At 37.4% G+C, this 23,173-nt stretch overlaps 1 protein-coding gene across 1 annotated transcript in view; it reads right to left on the reverse strand.

Annotated features, from left to right (window-relative positions):
• Positions 1-23,173, reverse strand: part of dner (delta/notch-like EGF repeat containing) — a 41,252-nt gene that overhangs the window by 13,110 nt on the left and 4,969 nt on the right. The window contains exons 2-5 of the mRNA XM_086081262.1: positions 5,585-5,923; positions 5,415-5,509; positions 1,987-2,150; positions 403-551 (exon numbers count right to left, since the gene is read on the reverse strand). Coding sequence (XP_085937388.1) covers positions 403-551; positions 1,987-2,150; positions 5,415-5,509; positions 5,585-5,923 — 747 coding nt within the window. The remainder of the gene's footprint in view (positions 1-402; positions 552-1,986; positions 2,151-5,414; positions 5,510-5,584; positions 5,924-23,173) is intronic.

A 23,173-nucleotide genomic window follows, 5' to 3' on the forward strand; every position in this document is an offset into this window, starting at 1 on the left:
ATCTCAAATTAAGAAAAATGTCTAACTTTTTCTTACTAAGACATTAGAACTAATATTAAGTCGAAGACAAATATTCGTAACAAGCTCAAATAATGGCTTGCACAATGGTTTGCATTGGAATGACCAGCAGAGCCTCAGACTGGTAGTTCTATATTACAGCTTGAAAAAAGTCAACAACAAAAAAGACGCTGTGGTTGATATGGGCCTAGTAATATTTTTTTATGATATTGATTATTTTTTCCGATTCCAACACCATTCGCTAACATGAATGGCGAAAAGAGATTTTAGGTGCAAGTCTAAGCTCTAGCTATTACACACCCAGTGTCCTTTTTTATTATTTTTTTTAGAATAAAGATGTTTCCATCTGAACCCCCCCAAACCAAATAAATGGGGTTCACTTACCTCAGAGGGCTGTGTGACACATTTGCCTTTGCCCGAGCACTGGGGATCACTGAAGCTGCTGCCAGGTTCCACACAACTGCTAGCTTTCACTGTCAGGTTGAGACGCAGGGTGACCTCTGGGGCCGTTGGGTCGTCCACCTGGATTACACCTACCATGAGGGAGTACAATTACATACTACATCCGATTAGTTTGAGCATGTTTAATGAACAAGAGATGCATAATAACAAAGTGGTCCAAACGTGGACCAAATTTTTGACACCCACGCATCCAGAGGCAAAAACTCCCCTGTGTGACCAAAATAGAGCGTGTGCCTTATCTCTCTCATAGCATTTAAGTTGAGGACATATCTTACAGTATCTTCAATCATAACTGACAGCTACTCAAGCACTTGGATAAAAATAACCCCTTGGTGAACGTCAATGGCATTTTTAGAGCCAATCAGCTGCGAGGACACCAATGATGGCACATATGCGATGCAAGCTCCAAACAATCAGAGCTTAGTTGAGTTCCCTTCTGATTTAATGATTGCCAACCCAGATGACGGTGTTGAAAGTGTACAGTCAGGGCAACATCACTCCAACAGATAAAATGAAAAACAATGTCGTGCACCGAAATGCAATGTCATCGCGCTTCCCTCTTTACTGACTTTGCACATATTTATCCACTCACCATGTCCGTGCGTGATTCATACCTCGATGATGCACATTTGAAGTGATATAAAAGCATGAATGCGGTCATTTGCAAGTGCCCCCCTCATTCCAGCCAATGCCGTGTACCTGCATTTTTGTCAAATCAAATCAGATAATCATTTTTTGTTCTTTAACTCATTAACTGCCATTGACAGCTATGAACGTCAAAAATTCATTTTAACTATTCGTATTAGTTAAAAAATTGTTTCCACTTTTGTTGAAAATCTTGATTTTTTTTATTGTACATTTAGTTTTGTACATAACATTTGTGATTAATCGCGAATTAACCAGTGAAGTCATGCGATTAATTACGATTAAAAACTTTAATCGCCTGACGCCCCAAATTTTTAATAATATTTTCTTTCTTTCTTCTTTTTTTTTATTCATTCACTGCCGTTGACGGCTATGAACGTCCAAAATTCATTTGAACTATTTCTATTAGTTTAAAAAAAAATCCACTTTTGTTAACAAGAGTATCAAAACCTATACAATTTTTTATTGTACATTTAGAACATATATAATTTGTGATTAATCGTGAGTTAACTAGTGAAGTCATGTGATTAATTACAATTAAAAACATTTAATTGCCTCTTGCCCCAAATTATTATTATTTTTTTTTAAAAATTTATGGCAGTGAATGAGTTAACTTGACCTTCAATCCTCCCCTCTACTCTTAATTATGCCTGTCCTGCTTATTTAAGTCTCTACATTTATTTAGTCTGTTTTTCGTCAGATTGCTGAAAATAAAGTTCTCCCAGCGTCATAACGTTTCCTCAATCATTTGAGTTGTCGCGAAAGGGTGCTAGTGCAAACTTTGCCCTCCTCATCTTATGACTAAATAATAAAACAATGAGGTTTTCCATGTTTTAAGTTGAAGAGATAGGACCATCTTACTGAGGAAGTAGTTTTGTCCCAGAGGCAAGGCATGGTCGGGGACCACCAACCCATTGGAGGCCTGCAGGAACAACATTTTAGACCCATTTATGAAAGATGAATGCAGGAAGCCTTCTTCGTTGACACGCCACAGCACTGGAGCGCCACCAGCATTCACTACCAACCTGTTGGGGCGGGAAAAATGTTGGGGAAAGATTTAGAAAAGGAAATATTCCTGGTTTGCACTGTTTGACATGAAGAATGAATGTACAGTAAATATATACGCCAAATAATATAGTCACACATTATGTTAATTTGTTATTATAAATCACGAATAACCATCTAAAAACTTGAAATAACTTGTATCAATTATATACAGTTTGTAAATAACACAGACTCTAACTGAATAGGTTCAGAAGGAGTTTAGCTAACCTTCACCCTAAAATATTTTAATCTGACTATACTGTAAAAAAAATAATAATAATCCTAAAATTACAGAATTTTTATTTTTTGACAGATTCTAAAATATCATTAAATGTTTCCAAAAATAGACTGGGATTTTATATACTGAATGTAAAATAACATGAAATCACTGTAACTATGAAAATGAACAATCTGTTATTTTACAAAAAAAAAAAACACACATTAGAAATACATATATTTATTGTTAAAATATGTTCACAAATTAATCTTAATTTCACAAATATGTGTCTGTTATTTTAAGGAATAAACTGTAAAATGCAAGTTACTGAGAAATTAAATAGTAAAAATGTGTAATTTGACGATAAATTCTTTATTAATTGACTCATTTTTTTATTGGAAAAAAAACTATAAATACTCTAATGTCTTAGATGGTAACATTCATTGACATTGTATTAACATTTATTTTGAAAGGACATCTAATGAGATATATTGAAAGGGGAAAGCTTGGGAGGGTGGATAATATGCAAAGCAAAGAATTGGACTGACGGATGATGCCTCCATACAGTTTATGTGATCTAAAATTACAACAACAACAACAAAAACTATGGCGGCGTGGCTCATCTAGTCTCGCTGAGGTTGTGGGTTCGATCCCCTTAGTGAACATGCTGAATACAAAATACCTAATATATTTCTAGGTAATTTAATTATTTAAAATTAAATATTAAAAACAACCTGGAAAAAAAGAGTAAAATCTTGTTAAAACTACAACTGCAAATTGTATTTTAATTATGGGGTAAAAAAAACTATTTTTATGAGAAGTATAAAAGAGTAATTTTCTGTTATTTCACTGTATTTATTTGGCGCCCCAGTTGCCGGAAATGTACAGTTTTTTGTTTTGTTTTGTTTTTACAGTGCAGAATTGCATTGAACCACGATGTACAAAAACAAAGCAGTCTCGTCTGATTGCTCTCACTTCATAGCTCCCTGTCTCCAAGAACTGACTCACGATCCGTAATGAGGGGCAACGTCAAGGACACCATCTCAGCTCCTTGACTCTTCTGCATAATTTATTGACCTCACTCACAGGAATGTATCGCTGTTTATGAGCATGCATGCTGCAGAGATGGAATACTCTGGAATGAGTAATACTTACTTAAGTCATTCATAAAGTCTCTTTATTAGGTGTATAGGCAATGTTTTAACTGTCATACATGACTCTTCTTTGAGGATTACCTGATGGACACGTAATGGGGCGGCACACAGGTTTATGTTTGACAACAAGTCCATATTAAAGGGATATTTGACTCATTTAGTCATTTTCAGCAGTAAGAAGTTAATATTTTACCTATAATTAATTTGATAACTTCATTAATGTTCCGGGGTCAGGTAACAACCAATCATGGCTCAGTTTGCAAACGTCACATGACCAAACTCAGAAAACAGGTGAGCATTTCTCCTGACAATTGCATGAAATGAATGTAAATTTTCTATTCTTTTAATTTCTCATTTCTAGTTCCTTATCAATAAACGGCCACAAGAGGGCGGCCAATTCGACCATCCATACTCATGATTATGATATTTCTTTAGTATTACTGGATCATGTGTTTCATTGTAGAACTGAGTGCATTCTGTTTTAAATACGTTAAACAGCACACTGAATTAAGAATAGCAATGTGCTGGCAGAGCTACGAGTTGTCTAGGGTACACCGGGGCTGCAATTTTTTTCTCCACCAGAGGGCGCAACGAAAAAGTTGAATACTAATTTTCTTTGTATAAATGTTCAGGGGTTGTGTACTGTCTGAGAAGAGAATAGCACATTGTGAGCTGAGTTATCTGTTTTGCACAACCTAAAGTAAAAAATTTCAACTTCATATCTTTTGAAACAGGCATTGCACATAAACAAATTCTAGCAGCAAATTAGAGGAGAGATTCAGGCATCTTGTCATGCCTCAGTCACTGCTCTGTTTTAAGCTAACTTTAAACTAGAGCATGTAATAGTCAACTTGGTAGTTTGGGGCAACTTGTCACAGTCATTTTGGGGTTTATTGTCACATATGCAAAGAACGGGTCAATGAAAAATGCACTCTGGCAACTCGGTTTACATTTGCCAGAATTGTTCTTCAGATGATAGAATTCTGATGAGTGTGGAAATTTATTTGCCATGTTCTGGTTCACTGTTTAAAATAGATTTTGCAAATTGGAACTACAGTATGCCCACACGTCAGGACTGGTTTAAGTTTCATGATGAAATATCCATCCATTAACCAAAATGCTTCATTTTTTTAAATTCACTGTAATTTTAAATTTCCAGTTTAAAGGGGGGGGGGGGGCTGAGAGCATGCCAGCAGTTCCTAAGGACTTTAATCCATTTCGTAATATTTTATAATATATATAAGTTTGCTCAATGATTATGCAAAATTTTCTAGATTGATGATACATAATTTCTCTGGCAAAAAAACAAAACAAAAACAAAAAAACAGAAGAACAAGGAGGTTTGTCCTTGTTTTATTAATTGCAAAATCCAGTGTGACATCTTACCCCATATAGTGTGACAACTAACCCAATGGTGGGGCAACATGTCACATGTTCCCTACCTCTATTTGATGACTTATAACTCTGCACTGACACAAAGTATGAAAAAAATATACCTAAGATTTTGGTCTTTCATCTAGTACACATTTTGTTTATATATATATGATGTATTGATTCCAAGAAATATATAAAAGTATAAAAACTACTGCTGTTTTATTGCTGGAGATATCGATTACTCTTTCATCCATCTATCCACCCTAACCCATTTATCAAAACAAAAGGATTGTGTTTTGCTTTTATTTTGTTCACCGTGGGTATTACTAATGCAGCTGTTATTGTTAAAGCTTGACACAAAAAATAATAATATTAGTGAACGCAATATGCAGTTTCAAATGCATCGTTTCATTTTAAGCCTACAAGCGATTCAAAATGTACCATTTCATTGCTTTGATGATACAAGGGCAAGTCGAAAAGCTACTTCAAGGCACTCTTACTTCACAGCAGTTTCCTCTGGCACCTCCAGAGATAAAGTCAACGTTGCTGTCAGCTCACACAGCTCTGGGCTCACACAGTGCAGACCCTCGGTCACCTAAATCGCAAAGACGACCACAAAATGTTGTGTTTAGAGACTCTAAAGTTAACAACAAGTAACGAGTCGTCTCACCCTGTCCGCCTCCCACGGCACCATCAGAAGCCGCTGGCCAGTTTTGGGTTGCCATGGCGGCAGGGTGGGGAGTGCTGATGTGGTGCTGGGGGACACGCCGGTTGGCTGCGGTGGCTGAGTGGCGGCCGAGGTTGTGGAGGCGACGGGGGTGGCCAGTTCAGGAGCTGACGGAGAGACGGGTTCCCATTCAGCCACAGTCAGTACGATCTGATCGCACTTCGGCCCTTCGTAGCCTTGGCTACATTCGCAGGTGTAAGTCGGCTCTCCCTCCTCTTCTCCATTGTGCAGGCTGCAGTTTCCATGGAGACAGGGACTGCTGGAACACGGGTCTGCGAAAAACTGAAATGAAGGAGGAGGAAATAGACAGAAGGAGAATTGTTGGTGGGAAGCGGAATGAAAAAATCTTCAGCTTCGTCACTAACTACTAAGCTGTGCATTTGGTCAGTTTTTCCAGTAAAAGTTTCAATAGCATTATTGTAGGTTGACTGGAAAAGCTAAACATAGCAAACAACAAGATTGCTTGCGATTCAGTCTGTCACAGATGATCATCTTGACCGATGTTATCAAGCTACTATTTTTTTCCCTTGAGTCTATCCTGTTCAACTGCTTGAGCACGGAATTGTTTGTCTGTGCACCAGGGGAGTTTGTTGTTTCTGTTGTGATGGATATTTATTTAAAATACAGCCAGATAGAACAAGGTTTCAGAAGGGACACAAAGAGAGAAAGGAGGGAAGAAAGCAAAACAAATAAAAACTCATGAAGTTACACTTATCTAACTCGGTTTTTTTTTTCTTCCATGTATGCGTAATATACTTTGAGATTCACACAAATTTGAATAAAAGTGAGGAGGGAAAAACAGTGTCAGTAAACCTGGCTCTAAAGTCTGAACAGCATGAAATGGATGGATAAATACACTACGAATAAATTGACGGTTTACAATCATATGTTCTATGTGTGTAAACACAGCATTCTGATTAATATCACGTTTGTGGAATATGAGTTACGCAGCAAGATCCACCCATCTATCCATCTCAGTGGTCGGCCATTTTGCCACTTGCAGGCGACTGAAAATGACATCATAGTTGCTCAGGGGCTCGGGCTCAGCTTTGCCAATGTCACATGACCAAACTCAGAAAACAGGTGCGCCATGATTACCTGAGCCCTTAGGCACGAGACAGTGATGTCATTTTCAGTCCACAGCAAATGGCAAAATGGACGCCTCCCAATAGATAGATAAAAACGGGTAGATTTTGCAGCTTAATTCATATTCCACAAACACAATATTAATCAGAATGCTTTGTTTAGACTAGCGAGGCTGCTAAAACATTATTGTAAAAAAAAAGTCCCTTTTTTTATTTCTGTTCATTTCAACACTTGTGTTTGCGGCATCCCAACATGAGATAATAACAATGGCCATCACTGGCGGAATCAAAAGCCCAAAATAACGGGTACACACAAAAGCACACACACGTACACCGAGCAATGAGATAGATGCCTTCTGACAGCCATCATGCGGGTTCCCTTCATCAATATTTAAGCACATTTGAAGGGAAATATTCTTGTGTGGATGTTGAAGGTGAAAGAGGACAAAGTGGGGCTTACAATGCTGCCTGACAGCAAGAAGAAGCCTGCGCTTCTTCGGCTTAAAGCATCCCAAACTGTGCTCTCTTGTATTTTTGGTCGTTTTTTATTTCGATGGTTTTACTTCAGTAACTTGTGTAGCTCTGTGATTTCAACACCAAAAGATTTAATAGCACCATGAGAGAAACGAAGCGTCGTCCTGAGAAGAGGCTGAACAGACGGATGGTAATGATGCTTGAACCAAGTCCCCTGGAAACTGTACTGAAGATTTATAAATATTTATTTCTCTTTTTATGTGTATGTGCGTGTGGTGTGGACTTAAAAAAAAGCTACTTAGTTTTCACCACATGTGGTGCTTTGAGCATCAGATAAAAAGAGATGTGAACCGATACTCGTTATCTCTCTTGCGGAACGCCAAAACTACATTAATGAGGGTGGATTACAAACAAAACATTGATATTTCCTCAGACAATATATGAATATTTTCATGTACCGCATGTCATGATTTATACAGCATATAGAATCATTATTTCCATGTATTTATTTTTATTTATTACAAAGCTGCTGACTATTCTTGCAGCTATACACATTCACTTCTAGATGTATCGTATCTAATCATTCATGTACATATATAATATTTCTCATACATTTGATTGCCACATACACTGCTGCTGCTCCTTACTTGTAGCACCCTATTATGTAATAATAATTTAACAAAACTTGCACTCAACTCGGTCAAAAATGTAATACAACCCAATAATGTAATAATTTCACCCAAAAAATAAAAAATAAATCCTTACTGATAATGTAATAATATTTTATTGATAATGTATTACATTTTCACGTCAGTCTTTTTTTTCTTAAAAATGATCATGTAATACTTGACAGAAAATGTAATGTAGTATACCGGGTATGTTTATTTTCAGCCCAAAGTTCTACATGTTGTGTTTTGAGAATATTAGACATATTTTGTACATTCACAACAACAAAAACAAAGTGTTAATATTTTGCTGATAAATGTTTCAGAGTTTATTTAGTGTTAAACCAACTCTGCAGAGAGTTAATCAAATTAAGCTCCGCCCCCTTGATTACATCTGCTTTGCTGCAAAGACATCTGGGATAATGTAATACTGTATATATGATATAATAATGCAATAAGATTTTACATTATGGATAAAAAATTGTATGTACAATATCAGTCAGGATTTTTATTACATTATTGTTGACATTATACGTTATTGGGTTTTATTAGATTTTTGATCGTGTTAAGCGCAATATTACATTTTCAGGCATTATTACCTTTTCAGTAAATTATTGTACTATAGGGTGCTACCCTCTTTCTGTTCAGTCTTATTGCCTGGTGCTGTAAATATGTAAAAATGTGCTTCTGGTTTGTTTGTTTTTCATACTACTTTGTGCTGCTACTGTCCCCTTTGCTGCTGTAAAACCAAATTTTGTCATTGCAGGGAAAATACAGGCTTCCATTCTATTCTATTCTATTCTCAAACACACTGCACATCCAATTCTACAGAGGTTTTTCTTCCACCAGCCTTAAGGGCACTGTATGAATAAAGTATACTGTAAACGAATTGACTAGAAATTACAAGAAATAACTGGCAAAAAAGTTGCCAGCTAATTCTTGTCAAATCTATATTTTTTGTATTTACTGTATATAAATTACAGTTAGTTACTGTATTTACTTTTACAGTAATTCACTGTAATCTATTTTACAACCGTTTCTTGTATTCTACGTAATTTACATAATATACATAATAAATACATAATACAGTATGTCCTTGTAAAATCCATCCATCCATCTTCTTAACCGCGTATTCCTCAAAAGGGTCGCTGCTTTATCGGAGAAATGTGATGTGAAGACAATGCGGGAAATAATGTTCTTGTCCTTGCTCCTGTGACGAAACAGGTACCGCTATTTGTTTCTTCTCCTATTGAGATACTTGCCAAAATCCAACAATCTTTACAGTATTTACCTGTAATCCGCATATATACGTGCCAAAATATAGTTGCTGTAAAATATACAGTATTTTACCGCAAATTATACAGCAAATTACTGTACTTTACCTAAACTGCACTTTGTTTTACCCATAATGCATTGCTGTATACAGTTAAATACTGTAATATATAAAATCAAGAAAATCCTGTAGATTTTTACTGTAAATTTTACAGAAATTTGTTATAGTGTAATAATGAGACTGTGTAGATTAGCCATGTTGGCAGGAAGTTGGATGCTAATTGCAGAAACTGGTGATGCCTTAAACAACTTAAAAATAAACAATGTTATTTGGGAGGGATGCAAAATCACTTTGTGAAGTAATTGACTTGAAACAGTCATTTGTTTGATTTCCACTGGTGCTATATTATCAGCCCTACACAAGACTTTGTGAATTGACTGGACTAAAATTGTCCTAATAATAAACGCGTTGGCTGTGTGTTTGCTGAATGTGCAGTATCCTGCTTCCAATAAAATTATGTATATTTTATGTGTGAACCATTACTGACATTAGCATAATTTTTGTAGCCTATTTATTTGATAGTTTATTAATTATTGGTATGTACTGGATGAACTTTGAATGAACCTTTTTGAAAATGTAACTACAAGAAGCTATTATCATCATCAGTCAAAATGGTCATTTAATGATATTTCTATCTTACTATTGTGCTGTGGCTGTTTGCGTCTGTGCTTTATGTTCATTACTCTATGACTACAGTCGATAATTTCAGGCTGCATAAAATTCGTGTGAATACATTTATTTCTAAAATAATGACGGTTTATGATAATGACGTATATTAGCATCTTTATTTCCATGGTTCAACAATCAGAGGAATTAGATGCTCAGAAGCAAAGGTAATTGCTTCGCAATGTGAGTGTTGAGGAAAGGAGTGAAGATGGAGTGGTAATTCCTTAAACATCATATTTTGTGGAAACCAAATCATTATTATAAAGAAACATGGCGTGAGAATAATAATCAATCAAAATACGTTTTGTTTAATATTAATATTATCTCCAAATGTTTGCCGTCCAAATAAAGCAATTTGTGTTTTAGATGAGAATATAATAAAAAATGACAATAGATGCTTGCTTTTTCATTTGTATTTTAATTTGTTTCTTTTAGTAAGTGGACAACTAACTAGCTTGCATTAGGTCATTTTTGTTGTTGTACATGGTTATGTTGTATTTTCATGTTCTCTGTCAGATGTCTTCAAGTCGCTATCCATATAGAATTATGTTGTTTTCTTAACAATTAGTATTTGTACCATTTATTCATTCATCCTTCATTTATTGATTTATTATTTTTATAGCCTTTATAGTCCGTCAAGGGGGAAATTCAACTCGCATTTGCTGTTTCTCAGCAGCAGTGAGCGGAGTGCTTCATTTCAGCACTTTCACAGCCATTCACAGAATTAGCGTGACTCATTTGAGCTGAAGGAGATTGAACTGCAGGGGTATCGTTTATTTAATGATCTCATCTTCCAGCTAATTGCATAGAAATCCGTTGAAAAGCCATAGATGATGTAAAAGTCATCTGCATCATAATTAAAATGGACCTTTCTTGGAGCAGCAAACAAACATTCTAAATTAAAAGTTAGGTCCAGTATTTTATTTGGACAAAGAGTTATAATGATATTCCCCTCACACACCAACAAACAAAAAACATTCTCATATCATCGTTGACATTTAAAATCAAGAGATGCTTGCAAGAATGTTTGTTTTACAACAAGGTTCAATTCAAGAACAGTAAAAGCCATACTAGATTTGGCCGAAAACATTTGGAGATGCCTCTGATGTTTTGGAATCCGATTCTTTGGACGGACCAAAGAACAGAAATTGCATCTGAGTGATGAGGACGGAAAAGTACAAATAAGGAAAGAAAGAGTTCATAATCCAAAGCATACCACATCAAACATGAACATGTTATAGCAATGGTGTGTGTAGCTGTTAATGCAACATGAATTAAGATGAATTGTAATGTATATGGAGCTGTAAAGTTCGGTATGCTCAATATGGTCCAAATAATATAAATCCCCTAATAATGGAAGTACTGTACCCAAACTCTACATAGAATGGCTGTAGATAGTGTTATATTCCAAACTTCCTTGTGAATTCCTTGTCCAAATACTTCTGGACTTACAGTAACTCTAAGTGCATACGTTTGTCTTTGTAGAGACAATACAAATCAATAGAGGCAGCAATCACATCCCAAGGTGAGTGCCACATATCTTGAAGCTGAGTGAGGCTAATGAAATCTTTCTGCAAGTTGCCTCCAACTGTTCTACACCTCCGGTATTCCAACCAAGTTACCATAGTTACGAAGCAAGTGGGAACAATTAGCCCACAGCACAAGAGGCAGTGTGCCGTCGTCGTTGTTATCCCGCCCCTCACCCCATCTGCTTCCGGCAATATTTGCAAGAGTCCCATCATGCTGTGAAAAGTGATATGTTATACAACCCTTTCCTTTTGTCATCTGGGATTACTACTCTGCCTCCCGTTCTCAAAGTGTGCACAGCCCAATAGGCCAACTCCAAGACAGCAGCCATGACACCTGATAGTAATAACCACAAACAACAGAAATCTATCAATAAAAGATCAATTGATGCATACCTCCATGTATTTTAAAGTGGAACGATTACGTTCAGTTTTATTCAATGCACTCACATAAAACCATTTTTTTGTAATTAAAAAAATAAAAAGGTCTTCCTATGTTCCAAAACATGCACAATAGGTCAGTTGAAAACTTGAAATTGTCCATTGGCGTCAAAGTGAGTATAAATGGTTGTTATCATTTGTGAACTTTGTGATTGGCTGGTGACCAGTCCAGGGTGTAAATCTAGGTTCCATCTTACATGAGCGGTATAGAAAATGTATTTATGTGGATAGATGAAAAAAAAGAAAAAAAAAGTGTTATAGTTCTTAACATTATGAAAATTATTCCTGTCCCTGATGATTTTCAGGAAATGTAATCTTTCTTTTTTCTAATCGGTAACTTTAGCATAATCTATTCTAAAAGTAGAACATTCACTTTGCTTGGATTGTGAACGATCTAGAATAACTATTGACATTATATTTATTGTACTTGTGTTTGTTTGTTTATTGACTTAATGTGTAACCTATACTGTATGTGGGATCGACTGGTCCAGCCTCTCACCAGCCAGACAAAGACATGTCCTTATATAGACAATAAAGAGATGGAATCTGATCTGCATGTATGTAAGCTTTATAATAATGTACCACTCTTTATAGACACGGTTTTATTATTTTATTAAAATTAGAAAATGTGTCCCTTAATTATGGAGGATTCATTGAAGAGTTAATTCTGCATCAGTCTTAACAATAATAATAATAATAATAATAATAATAATAATAATAATAATAATAATAATAATAATAATAATAATAATGTGCTGTACTCCAGGCAACAGTGTAAAATTTTGCACCAAAGAAGTTACCACTAGAACTAGCTGATTATAACAAATGCGCTGTAATTACATAATCAGTCAGTTAGGCATTTGTTAGATTATGTTAATTAAATTTTCATGTTGCTGCATGGTCATAATTTACATCTGAAATGCACGCTGCATAATGAGTTCTGTGTAATTCAGCGGAAAGAAAATATCAAATTCATAATGGTGCCAAAATCGTTCTCAGAAATAATGCTTCAATGTGCTCTTATGAGGTTTAAGACCTCAATATAAAGTGCTAAAAACAAAGCAAACACACGGGAACAAGATCTTTGTCACGTTGCTAATCAAGTTAAACATGTATCGTGTCTTGATAACAACATTGGAAAACGAAAGAAAAGTTTTGTTTGCCATGCTTTATCGAAATAGAATAACATTGTTAGAGGGCTTTAGTTAGGTCAGACTTGTAAGCAAAAGAACATTTTTTAAAGTGACATTCATCTTAGTCAATAAGGGAACAGGGAAGTGAACTTCTACAAAGAAAATAGATTTTTGCTTCATTTTCTATTAATTTTCTGAGGTATGTGTAATGCATTGTTTTGAAGGTTTACCATTCAGGCAATATCCTGACAGTATCTCAGGCCCACATTCATATTAAAATGATTTATTACATCTGTCAGTTAGAAAGCCACCCGGCAATAAATGCCTGGCGCTGCAGTGCCGTCCCTTTTGTCGACATACACTCTCGTTCATCACTCAATTTACCCCAATTCTACTTCAGTCATGACTTGGTGGCTGACATCAGCTCCTCACGGTGGCTGAATGCACATCATTAGAAATGTTTTGCACTGCCAATTCCCAATGCATCCAACCATCCAATTTCAGAACCGCTTATCGTCACTACGGGTCCATACAATGACAACCAAATAATAATTCATGAATAAAAATGAGGGATTTGGGTTATTGTTGTTAAACTCGACCATATTAAAACAAATTACACATGGCTTTATTCACCTTTGAGTGAGGAGGTCCATTTCCACTAAAACATAAAACATAGTATATGTAATTGATAATTATTAGGCTTTGCACAATCAGGATTTTTTGGGCAGATTATTGATCAGCGGTCGAGGTTGAAAAAAATAAAAATAACTAATCACCGATTTGATCAGAATATGGAGCAATATATTTATTTTTAAAATTATATTTACTCACCAGTTAACTGCCACCATTCGCGGGAGATAGGAACCAGCCCGGCACACGAATAGCGAAAAACCACATATAGTTGACGTCAATTGAAATGCATGGATAACTTTTTTTTAACAAAAACATAAACATAAAATATAACATGCAATGTGTTATTTAGAAGAGCCGATCATTAACTTAATTGATCGATCGGGCATATTAAGTCATCATAGCCGCTCACCAAATTTTGCATAAAATGTTACATATTTTGCCTCAGCATTGCATCTCTGCTTTTTGCAGATGACGTGGTGCTGTTGGCTTCATCAAGCCGTGATGTCCAACTCTCACTGGAGCGGTTTGCAGCCGAGTATGAAGCGGTTGGGATGAAAATCAGCACCTCCAAATCCGAGACCATGGTCCTCAGTCGGAAAAGGGTGGAGTGCCCTCTCCGGGTCAGAGATGAGATCCTGCCCCAAGTAGAGGAGTTCAAGTATCTTGGGGTCTTGTTCACGAGTGAGGGCAGGATGGAGCGACAGGCGGATCGGTGCTGCGTCTGCAGTGATGCGGACTCTGTATCGGTCCGTTGTGGCGAAGAAGGAGCGAAGTTCTCGATTTACCGGCCGATCTACGTTCCTACCCTCACCTATGGTCACGAGCTGTGGGTCGTGACCGAAAGAACAAGATCCCGGACACAAGCGGCCGAAATGAGTTTTCTCCGCAGGGTGTCCGGGCTCTCCCTTAGAGATAGGGCGAGAAGCTCGATCATCCGGGAGGGACTCAGGGTCGAGCCGCTACTCCTCCGCGTTGAGAGGAACCAGCTGAGGTGGCTCGGGCATCTGGTTCGGATGCTTCCTGGACGCCTCCCTGGAGAGGTGTTCCGGGCATTGTCCCACCGGCGGGAGGCCCCGGGGACGATCCAGGACATGCTGGAGAGACTTAGTCTCTCAGCTGGCCCGAGAACGCCTTAGGATCCCGTCGGAGGATCTGGTTAAAGTGGCTTGGGAGAGGGAAGTCTGGGCTTCCCTCCTAAAGCTGCTGCCCCCGCGACCCAACCTTGGATAAGCGGTAGAAGATGGATGGACGAATGGATGGATGCTAAATATTGTCCAATCACAATCCAGGCAATGAGATTGGTGTACAGTCTAGTGGGGAGTCTGGGGGACAATATAATCGTTGATGATGCAATGTTAATAGCTCAACAAACATGGATTATTTTTTCTTGCCCCAGACCAGATCAGTGTTAAGTCTCATATTGGCCTTACTATTATTGTATTGTTAATATATAGTACTGAAAAGCCAGGTCATTTCTTACTTCACAAATTCTATTTCTTATTTCGAAATGTATTATTACGCTTGTCACCTTTGCCATCAATGGTATACTTCAGTGGCTGAATCGAATTAAAAAAGAAAAACCTCACTTGTTGTGTTAATCCTGTAATTGATTGCTGAGCTGAACTCATGAGATTTGCTAATGTCCCACCAAGTTTTGTTGGTGTTTTTACCATATTTTTCCACATAATGTTGGTTAAAATTCAAATTAGTATTTCCCACTTGCTGTCTAATACATCAGCTTTAGAAGAAAAAAATGTCTCTGTCTTATCATTTCACAGCAGACGAATTACATAAAATACAAAATTCACGCTTGTTCCAACTGCGCATTATTTACAGCGGCCCAGTGCACCAATTAACAGCCTTGCTGGATGATTTTTTAAAATATGGCTTGCTTTGAAAGTAGAAACAAATGCAAAAGTGTACCAGATAATAAATGATTTGAATCCAAGATAGATAAATTAACCGTTGGCACCTAAAATGACTGCCATGCAGAACTGACTCCATTTATAAATAGTCATCCTTTCCAAAGTGTTCTGCTGCCATCTGCTTTATATTCATCCTTGTCGCGGTACCATACAGTAAGACAAGCACAATGCTTATGTAAAAGAGTGTTTTTGTCTGCAAGCCTTTAATGTTTGTGTCTATTTCTGCACATCAAAGCATCCATCATCCATTCCCGTCGCAAACTCCTTTGCCTCCTAGCCCACTGGCTTCAAGGAGCAACTCCTCTTTTCAAAACGTGCTTCCACGGAACCCGCATAAACATTGCAGAGCACCTCGATAGCTTTCAATCTTGCCTGAGAGCGTGAATAAATGATAATGAGGCGGCAGTGGAGCGATAAGGAGGAACATGCTAGAGAAGTCGTTTCTTGTCTTTTCAACTTTGCTTGATGTTTTCATGTCTTTGGATGTGCCATTCATAATTTAGCGCACAGTCGGAGGACGAAAGGTCCCTGGTGCTGTCGTCGAACAAACAGGCAATAAACGGGTGCGATTGCCAGACATCATCCCTCACAAGACAACTAAGGTACCGCTATGCCAAATGTGCAACTTGACACGGGAGAATTGATGGAAGATAATGAGAAGCAGAGGAGGAAAGCAAGGAGAATACTAAGTGATAGGAGAGTGATTTAAGCTTCTATTTATAACCTCTCTAAGTATAAGGCTTTTGGGCTGCTGACCACCGTCGCTCCTGGAGGGCTTTGGACAAACTTGTCAGTCTTGTTCCTATAGCAAATAACACAATTCCGTTTGGTGCTATATCTCCCATACACAGCCTTGCCACATTACAGTGACAGCTCATCCGTCCACATGATGCATCTATTCTGTACAGCGAGGACACTCAGCGGCGGCACTGATTCTTTACTAGCAGGACTTTAATATCGCCACTGTTGTAATGGAGATAACAAGCTCACACGCCTCCGCTAAGTGCTTACAAAAACATAAGCATGGAATACAATCTTCACAGCCTACATCCATTTTCTATCTCAGCTGACTTTGGGCAAGCGGCAAGGTACGTCCTGGATTTAGTCGCTAGCAAGGTCAAAACACTGAACACTACTATAAGCACTGGCCCACATTTACAACCTAAATTCTAATTCAATAAGATTGAATTCATTTATTCTCATCAGTCTTTTCTCTTTTTCTCCGTACCATTTCTTTTCGCTGTACTGCTTTGAGCGCATATGGCTGTTGGGTTTATTTGTTGTTGTTGTTTTTTGCCCAATCATATTTCAGCCTCTATCTGCTGCCAATTTCACACCTCTGCCCTGGTCCATCACCCTTATGTGAGTAATGGGGCAAAGCCCTGCTCCTTAATGACATCGGCATTATTCTAGCCTCTGATTGGTTAGACCAAAACTAGTATACCTAATGTACATTTAATAAGCAGCATCTCTAATGAGTATGAGTATACTATGTGGATTTGTCTGTGTTTTGTTACCAAGCTCTGCCAGTATCTCCGGTGATGTAGTGCACACTCATGATCAGTGGATGCTAGCAGTCCAAAGTTAGCCAAAAGCTAACGACTTGAGACTAACCCCGGATCGCGGCTAGTTTTGATAGATTCATATCAAAACTACAAACCCAATTCCCAAAAAGTTGGGACACAATACAAATTGTGATGCAATTATGTGGAAGTGCCAAATTTCAATATTTTGTTCAGAATAGAACATAGATGACAGATCAAAAGTTTAAACTGAGAAAATGTATCATTTTAAGGGGGAAATATGTTGATTGTTAATTTCATGGTGCCAACAAATCTCAAAAAAGTTGGGACAGGTAGCAATAAGAGGCTGGAAAAGTCAATTGCACTTGTAAAAAAAAAAAACAGCTGGAAGACCAGTTACCACTAATGAGGTCCATTGGCCACTTGATTGGAGTATAAAAAGCGCTTCTCGGAGTGGCAGTGTCTCTCAGAAGTGAAGATAGGTAGAGAATCAACAATTCCTCCAATGTTGCGCAGAAAGATAGTGGAGAAATATCAGAAAGGTGTTAACCAGTGAAAAATTGCAAAAAGGTTGAAGTAATCGTCTACAGTGCATAACATCATCCAAAAATTCAGAGAATCTGGAACAGCCGTGTTTTGGCGCAAAATTAAAGACTTTTCTTATCTTTTTCCACGTTTGATGTATGGCATACATTCAGATCAGAAACAATCCTTCACTGGCTAAAAATGGCTCTTAAGCTGCTCCTGCTGCCACTTTGAATTAGTCTCAGACACACACTAGTGGAGTGAAACATTTTGTTCAACCAAATAAAACGTAATAAGACTTATCTCCTGTCTTTGTCACACTGACTGGTCCCCATGTCTGCTAAATATAGACATACATATTCTTTGCTTTTCTCCAGCACGGCATTTCCTGCTTGGTGTTACATACTCCCAAGATGTTGATCTTTTGGCTCCAAACTCGTCATCACTCTGTTGCCATGGAGAGAGGCACGGTGTTCCAAATTGGGTCTCCTATTGTGAGAGCGCACTGGACATGTACCACGACTCTCATCCAACAGCTTTGTGCCTGAAGTGGTGCAAAATGTTGACTTAAAGGTCAACCTAGAGTTTAATTGTGTTTGTGACTCCTAGAGACTCTCAACCTGGCTTACATAACGTGTGTGTGCACAGGATGAATATAAGTGCAGTCGAATGTGTGGTTGGTGCATTATAAAAAGAAAATAATGAGAAAGAAAAATGAAAAATGAGAAAACTGACTTTGGGTGTTTACAATAGCGATTTTGTAAAATAACATTGGCGTCAGGTGGAATCGCCATCACTTTTCAGAAAAACAAAAAAGACGTGTTTGTGAGAGCAAACCATTTTTATACAATAGTTAAGATTCATGAACAAATATGTAATTATGACCAAATTCAGACATAGGAATTTTCCACGTGACAAGTAACTATATGGGAGTTTTAAATTTCCTGTGAAGTCACAATCATAAAAACCTTAATGGGGAAGTCAACCTTAAACATTTCTTGACAACAAAATATACATGACCTCACTAGTCTAAACATGACATTCTGATTAATAATACATTTGTGGAGTATGAGCTATGAAGCATTTTTATCCATCTCAGGGGGCGGCCATTTTGCCACTTGCTGTCGACTGAAGATGACATCACAGTTACTCAATGCTCAGGCAACGAACAATCACAGCTCACCTGTTTACTGAAGGTGAGCTGTGATTGGTCATTACCTGAGGGCTGAGCAACTGTGATGTCATCTTCAGTCGACAGCAAGTGGCAAAATGGCCGCCTTCTGATAAAAACTGCTGGATTTGGCTGGTTAACTCATATTCCACGAACACAATATTAACCAAAATACCGCATTTAGACTAGTATGGCTGCATAAGCATATCGTCAAGACATTTTTGAGGGGTTGACTTAATTACATGTGTAAGCAATGTTTACATTTGACAAGTCGACATGTAAATGTCAGTGTCCACAATTACTACTGTTGACTGCTTAATGTGCTGTCTTTAATGTCTCAGATGCTACAGTATGTTACTGTTGCATTATTGTGTGTATCTGTTTATTTTTTGTCTACTGTCTTCCAAGTATTTCTAGTATTTTAATACAACTCCATACTGGCGCTCTGCACTTTTTGATAAGTATATTTCCAACCCCCAACAGATTTTCTTCCCACATAGGCACAGATGTTAATACGTGCTAATCGTCATGTCTGCAGCAGCGCCCAAGGCTGAAGACAACTCGTTGCTCGGCTCTCTGCTGGAGCAGCTCTGTTAGTCCTAAAGGGATTTGTTGGATTTAGCTGGCATTGTATTGTCTGCAGCAAAGCGATATTCGGGACACATAGCAGTACACCAACATCCCAAAGTGTGCTGGCTTGTCTCCCACTTGGCGTCATTAAAGTAATACTTTGTAAGATCTACTTAACAGACAAGCTGTGAATCTGAGAAGTAGCCCACTGGAGACAGCTTTGCATGCGCTATTATGGTGCCATTTCTTTTTGAAATCGCTCTGTCTTTATGTAATGGAATTGTGAACAATTCCGGATATGACCTGCAAGAATCTATGAGGAAGCTGTGGGTGAAAAATAATTTCTCTCTTTTACAACATCTCAAAGCTAAAGGGACATTCCCATACCTGGGTAACGGTTCTGTACTGTTATTTAACACTACCGACAATTAACCTTTTTCAATATAGAAACTTTGACAAATAGAAAAAACATCATCTTAAATATAAAACAAATTATTAAAAAAAAAAAAACAATGAAACACGACAACAGATACAAAGAAGTCATTACTTTTTAGTTACATTATCCCTGAAATATTACAGATGTTGCACTTTGTACATCTATCTAATATTAAGAAAATAAACAATCCCTGTATTTTCATGAGATGTGAGATGTAATGAGGTGCAAACGTCAGGCAGGCTTTTGGCTATTTGAGAAGAATGTAATCAGGTGCAATGTCAGCTTGTTACATATTTCATTTGAGTTTTTTATTTTTATTTTTTTAAGTAGTATACTTTAGTTTTACCCCCTCAGGTTACAGTTGACAGCAATAAAAATGTATTTTGTTGTTGTTCATTGAAAATCATTTATCTCCATTTAGTTATTAAACAGAAATGCTAACTCTAGCTCAAATTGAGATGTGTCCTGCCTGATCTACCATTATTGTAGCGCCGTAAATTAGGTGGCATGATCGCCATAGCAACAATAAAGCCTGCCATCTCCACTCCAGTCAAACGCATCATGATTTTGATGCTCTTATTTTAATAAATTACAGTATTACATACCACTACTGTATGTACTTATATATACAGTATACACACACAGAGACATACCCATTAGAACCATCAAACCAACTCCTTCTCCTCTTGAACTTCTTAGAGATCAAAAGGCAAACTTATGTAAAATGGAGATGATTATCCACTAGCAAATAGCAGTGAAAGCTCAAAGCGTTTTTTTCCCCCCTTTAAATATTAATACTCTATCAAAGGTATGGTCATGTTTATAAACAACAAGTATCCCAATTATTAGACCACCTGTCACTGATTACAGGAGGACAATTTTGTCTTACTTTGCCTTATCTCACAATTAAAGAAAAAAAAGTGTATTAAAGTGAACCACTCAAAAAGGTTTGTAATTGTCCATGTCACAACATGACAACACCTTTTTTTCCTATTAGGCCATTCAATTCTACATGACCTGAATAAATGAAGCTCCTCCTACATCTCAGTTTAACATAGTTACCGGTACATAGCACCAAGATGCCACCAGATGGCACAGAAGCACTATTTCTATATTAGATGTGGCTTTGGCCTGCTTCTTTTTTTCCAGCAAATAACGGAGAACGGGTTCCCTCTGCAAAAATGCAAAAAGGCATATTTGTGAGTAGTCGACCAATGGTATGCTACTCTTTTCAATTTTTTATTTTGATGTCTTGTTGTTGCTGTCATACAATCCAGTGCAACACCATTAGAAAAATACATTTTTATTTCTTATTATATAACTAAGTTTGTTCTTGCCCTTTGTGTGTGTGTGTGGGGGGGGGGTGAAGCAAGCACCAAAGAGGCATCGTCTTGTTATAAGAATTAAACAGGTTCCACAGAATGATGCACAGTATATACTCTTTTTTTTTCTAGACTCCACTCACTAACAAGCGAAGATTTTCAAAGAGACCACAGGACTTTGAGTTTACTTAATTGGGCAGCGCTCTATGTACTACCACAAACACACACGCACGCACACATACGCGCGCACACACACGCAATTAGGATGAAGACATAACTTCACGACTTGGCTTTGTTTACTCCAAGCGTTTCATCCGGATGGAGAGCAAATTTTACAGTGAAAGTAAAGTAGCCAACCAAATGGCAAACAATAACGGCTCTATTTTTGTGCCCAGTGCAAGTCTGGCATGAGGCGTCGTCTACATCTGCACAGGGGCAGGTTAGACTAAGTTTTGGTATTTTTTCTAGACCCATACAAGCGGATGCAGCATGGCACATTCAAAAAAGGGAATTTTGTGCCATTGTGGGCATGAACACAGCCGACTTGTTCAATTCATGGCAACATACAGTTGTGCTTGAAAGTAAAGTGTACATACACTGTATTTAAACTTATGAGGATGTTCAAAAGCTAAAGGACACAAAAATGCCATGAATCGTCACAAAAATTCACAAATTCATGTCATGTCAACTTCAACCTCTGAAAATGTCAAAACAATTGCCACAGAATTCTGGATTTTATGGACATTAAACTTTGAAACACAACTGTAATTGAAAATCTAATCATTTTGAATCTAGCTGTATGTCATGTCCGTTTAAAAACACATGAAAAGCTCATGTGATTTGATCATTCAAGTAGACCTAATACGTGCGTGATTGTACATATTTAAGTGGTGGTGTTATTCTGTTTATAAAAATAGTTCTTCAAATAGCAGCACTTCTAAAGTTGTCAATAATTAATAATGTAAAAAGTGCAAGCTTTAGTGATGATGTGGCCAAACGGTGTACCTTGTTACGTAAATCCAGCAATTTACATGGAACGCTTTCTTGCACTAACTCTCAGCAAGACAAAAAAAGTGTGAATTCCAGTACAAAACATGATGAGTTAATGAGATATTTATAACATTAGAGATTAAATGTGACTTTAAATAGTGCCACGGCTCTCATAATGAAAAACGACCAGGTGACGTAACATCTGCCTGGACTGGCTTTATGATTGACAGCTGTTATCTTGTCAGAAAACCAATTATGTAATTTTCATAATTAATGTGGTGGAGACTAAGGAGAGGAGGTTGTGAACATGCAACAAGAAAATACCTCAATAAACCCCGAAAAACAAACATGGGAATTGATATTAGAACTGTTGACACAAGGTCTGATTGGCAAAACGAATAAAAACTTCAAGACAAGATGATGAATGCTTGCTAGAAAATGCTCCATCATCCAGAATTCGGAATTGTACAACCTCTGGGTTATTCAGCTCACTCATTGCATTCATCAGCTTGCCAGCTGTGATTGTTTCGTTATCTTTGCATTTTGTTTCCTTTCTCTTTTTTGGGCTCCCTCATTGAGCCGTCCATCAAGCAGAGGAAGAGAGGATGCAAAGCATCGTCGCACTTTTCCAATCAGGTCATTCAGCAAATCTCAATTGACTGCTGTTCCAGTTTCCATGGTGAAGGAACAAGCGCAGGGATAGATAGGAAGAGAGAAAGGAGGGAGTCAAAAAAAATCATTGATTCCCCTTGAGCTCAACTTGAGGTCTGTGTTGGCCACTAGCTCAAGAGCAATAAAAGTGAAATAGATTTTAGTTGCAGCATGTTTCAGGAGCGGAAAACTGCTTCAAGGGGTCGTTCGGATGAGTGTAAATGTTCTCAAGGCACAAATCCTTTGTGCTTTCAATTTTTGATTGACAATCCAAAAAGAAAAAAGAAAAAAAATCATTATTTTGCTCTTTGTATTTTTTCCTAACACAAAAAGCTGAACAAATACAGATGTTGGCCTGCTAAAGCAAATCAAGGGCATCTATTTCAAGTTTCTTGCTCAAATCTGTGTCAAAATTGCAAATTGTCTCCACTTTCACTCTTAAAGTTATGTTAGTAATCATGCT

This window comes from Leptonotus elevatus, chromosome 7 (assembly GCF_054856555.1).
Source record: "Leptonotus elevatus isolate MCC_2025b chromosome 7, RoL_Lele_1.0, whole genome shotgun sequence".
In the NCBI taxonomy this organism is placed as follows: Eukaryota; Metazoa; Chordata; class Actinopteri; order Syngnathiformes; family Syngnathidae; genus Leptonotus; species Leptonotus elevatus.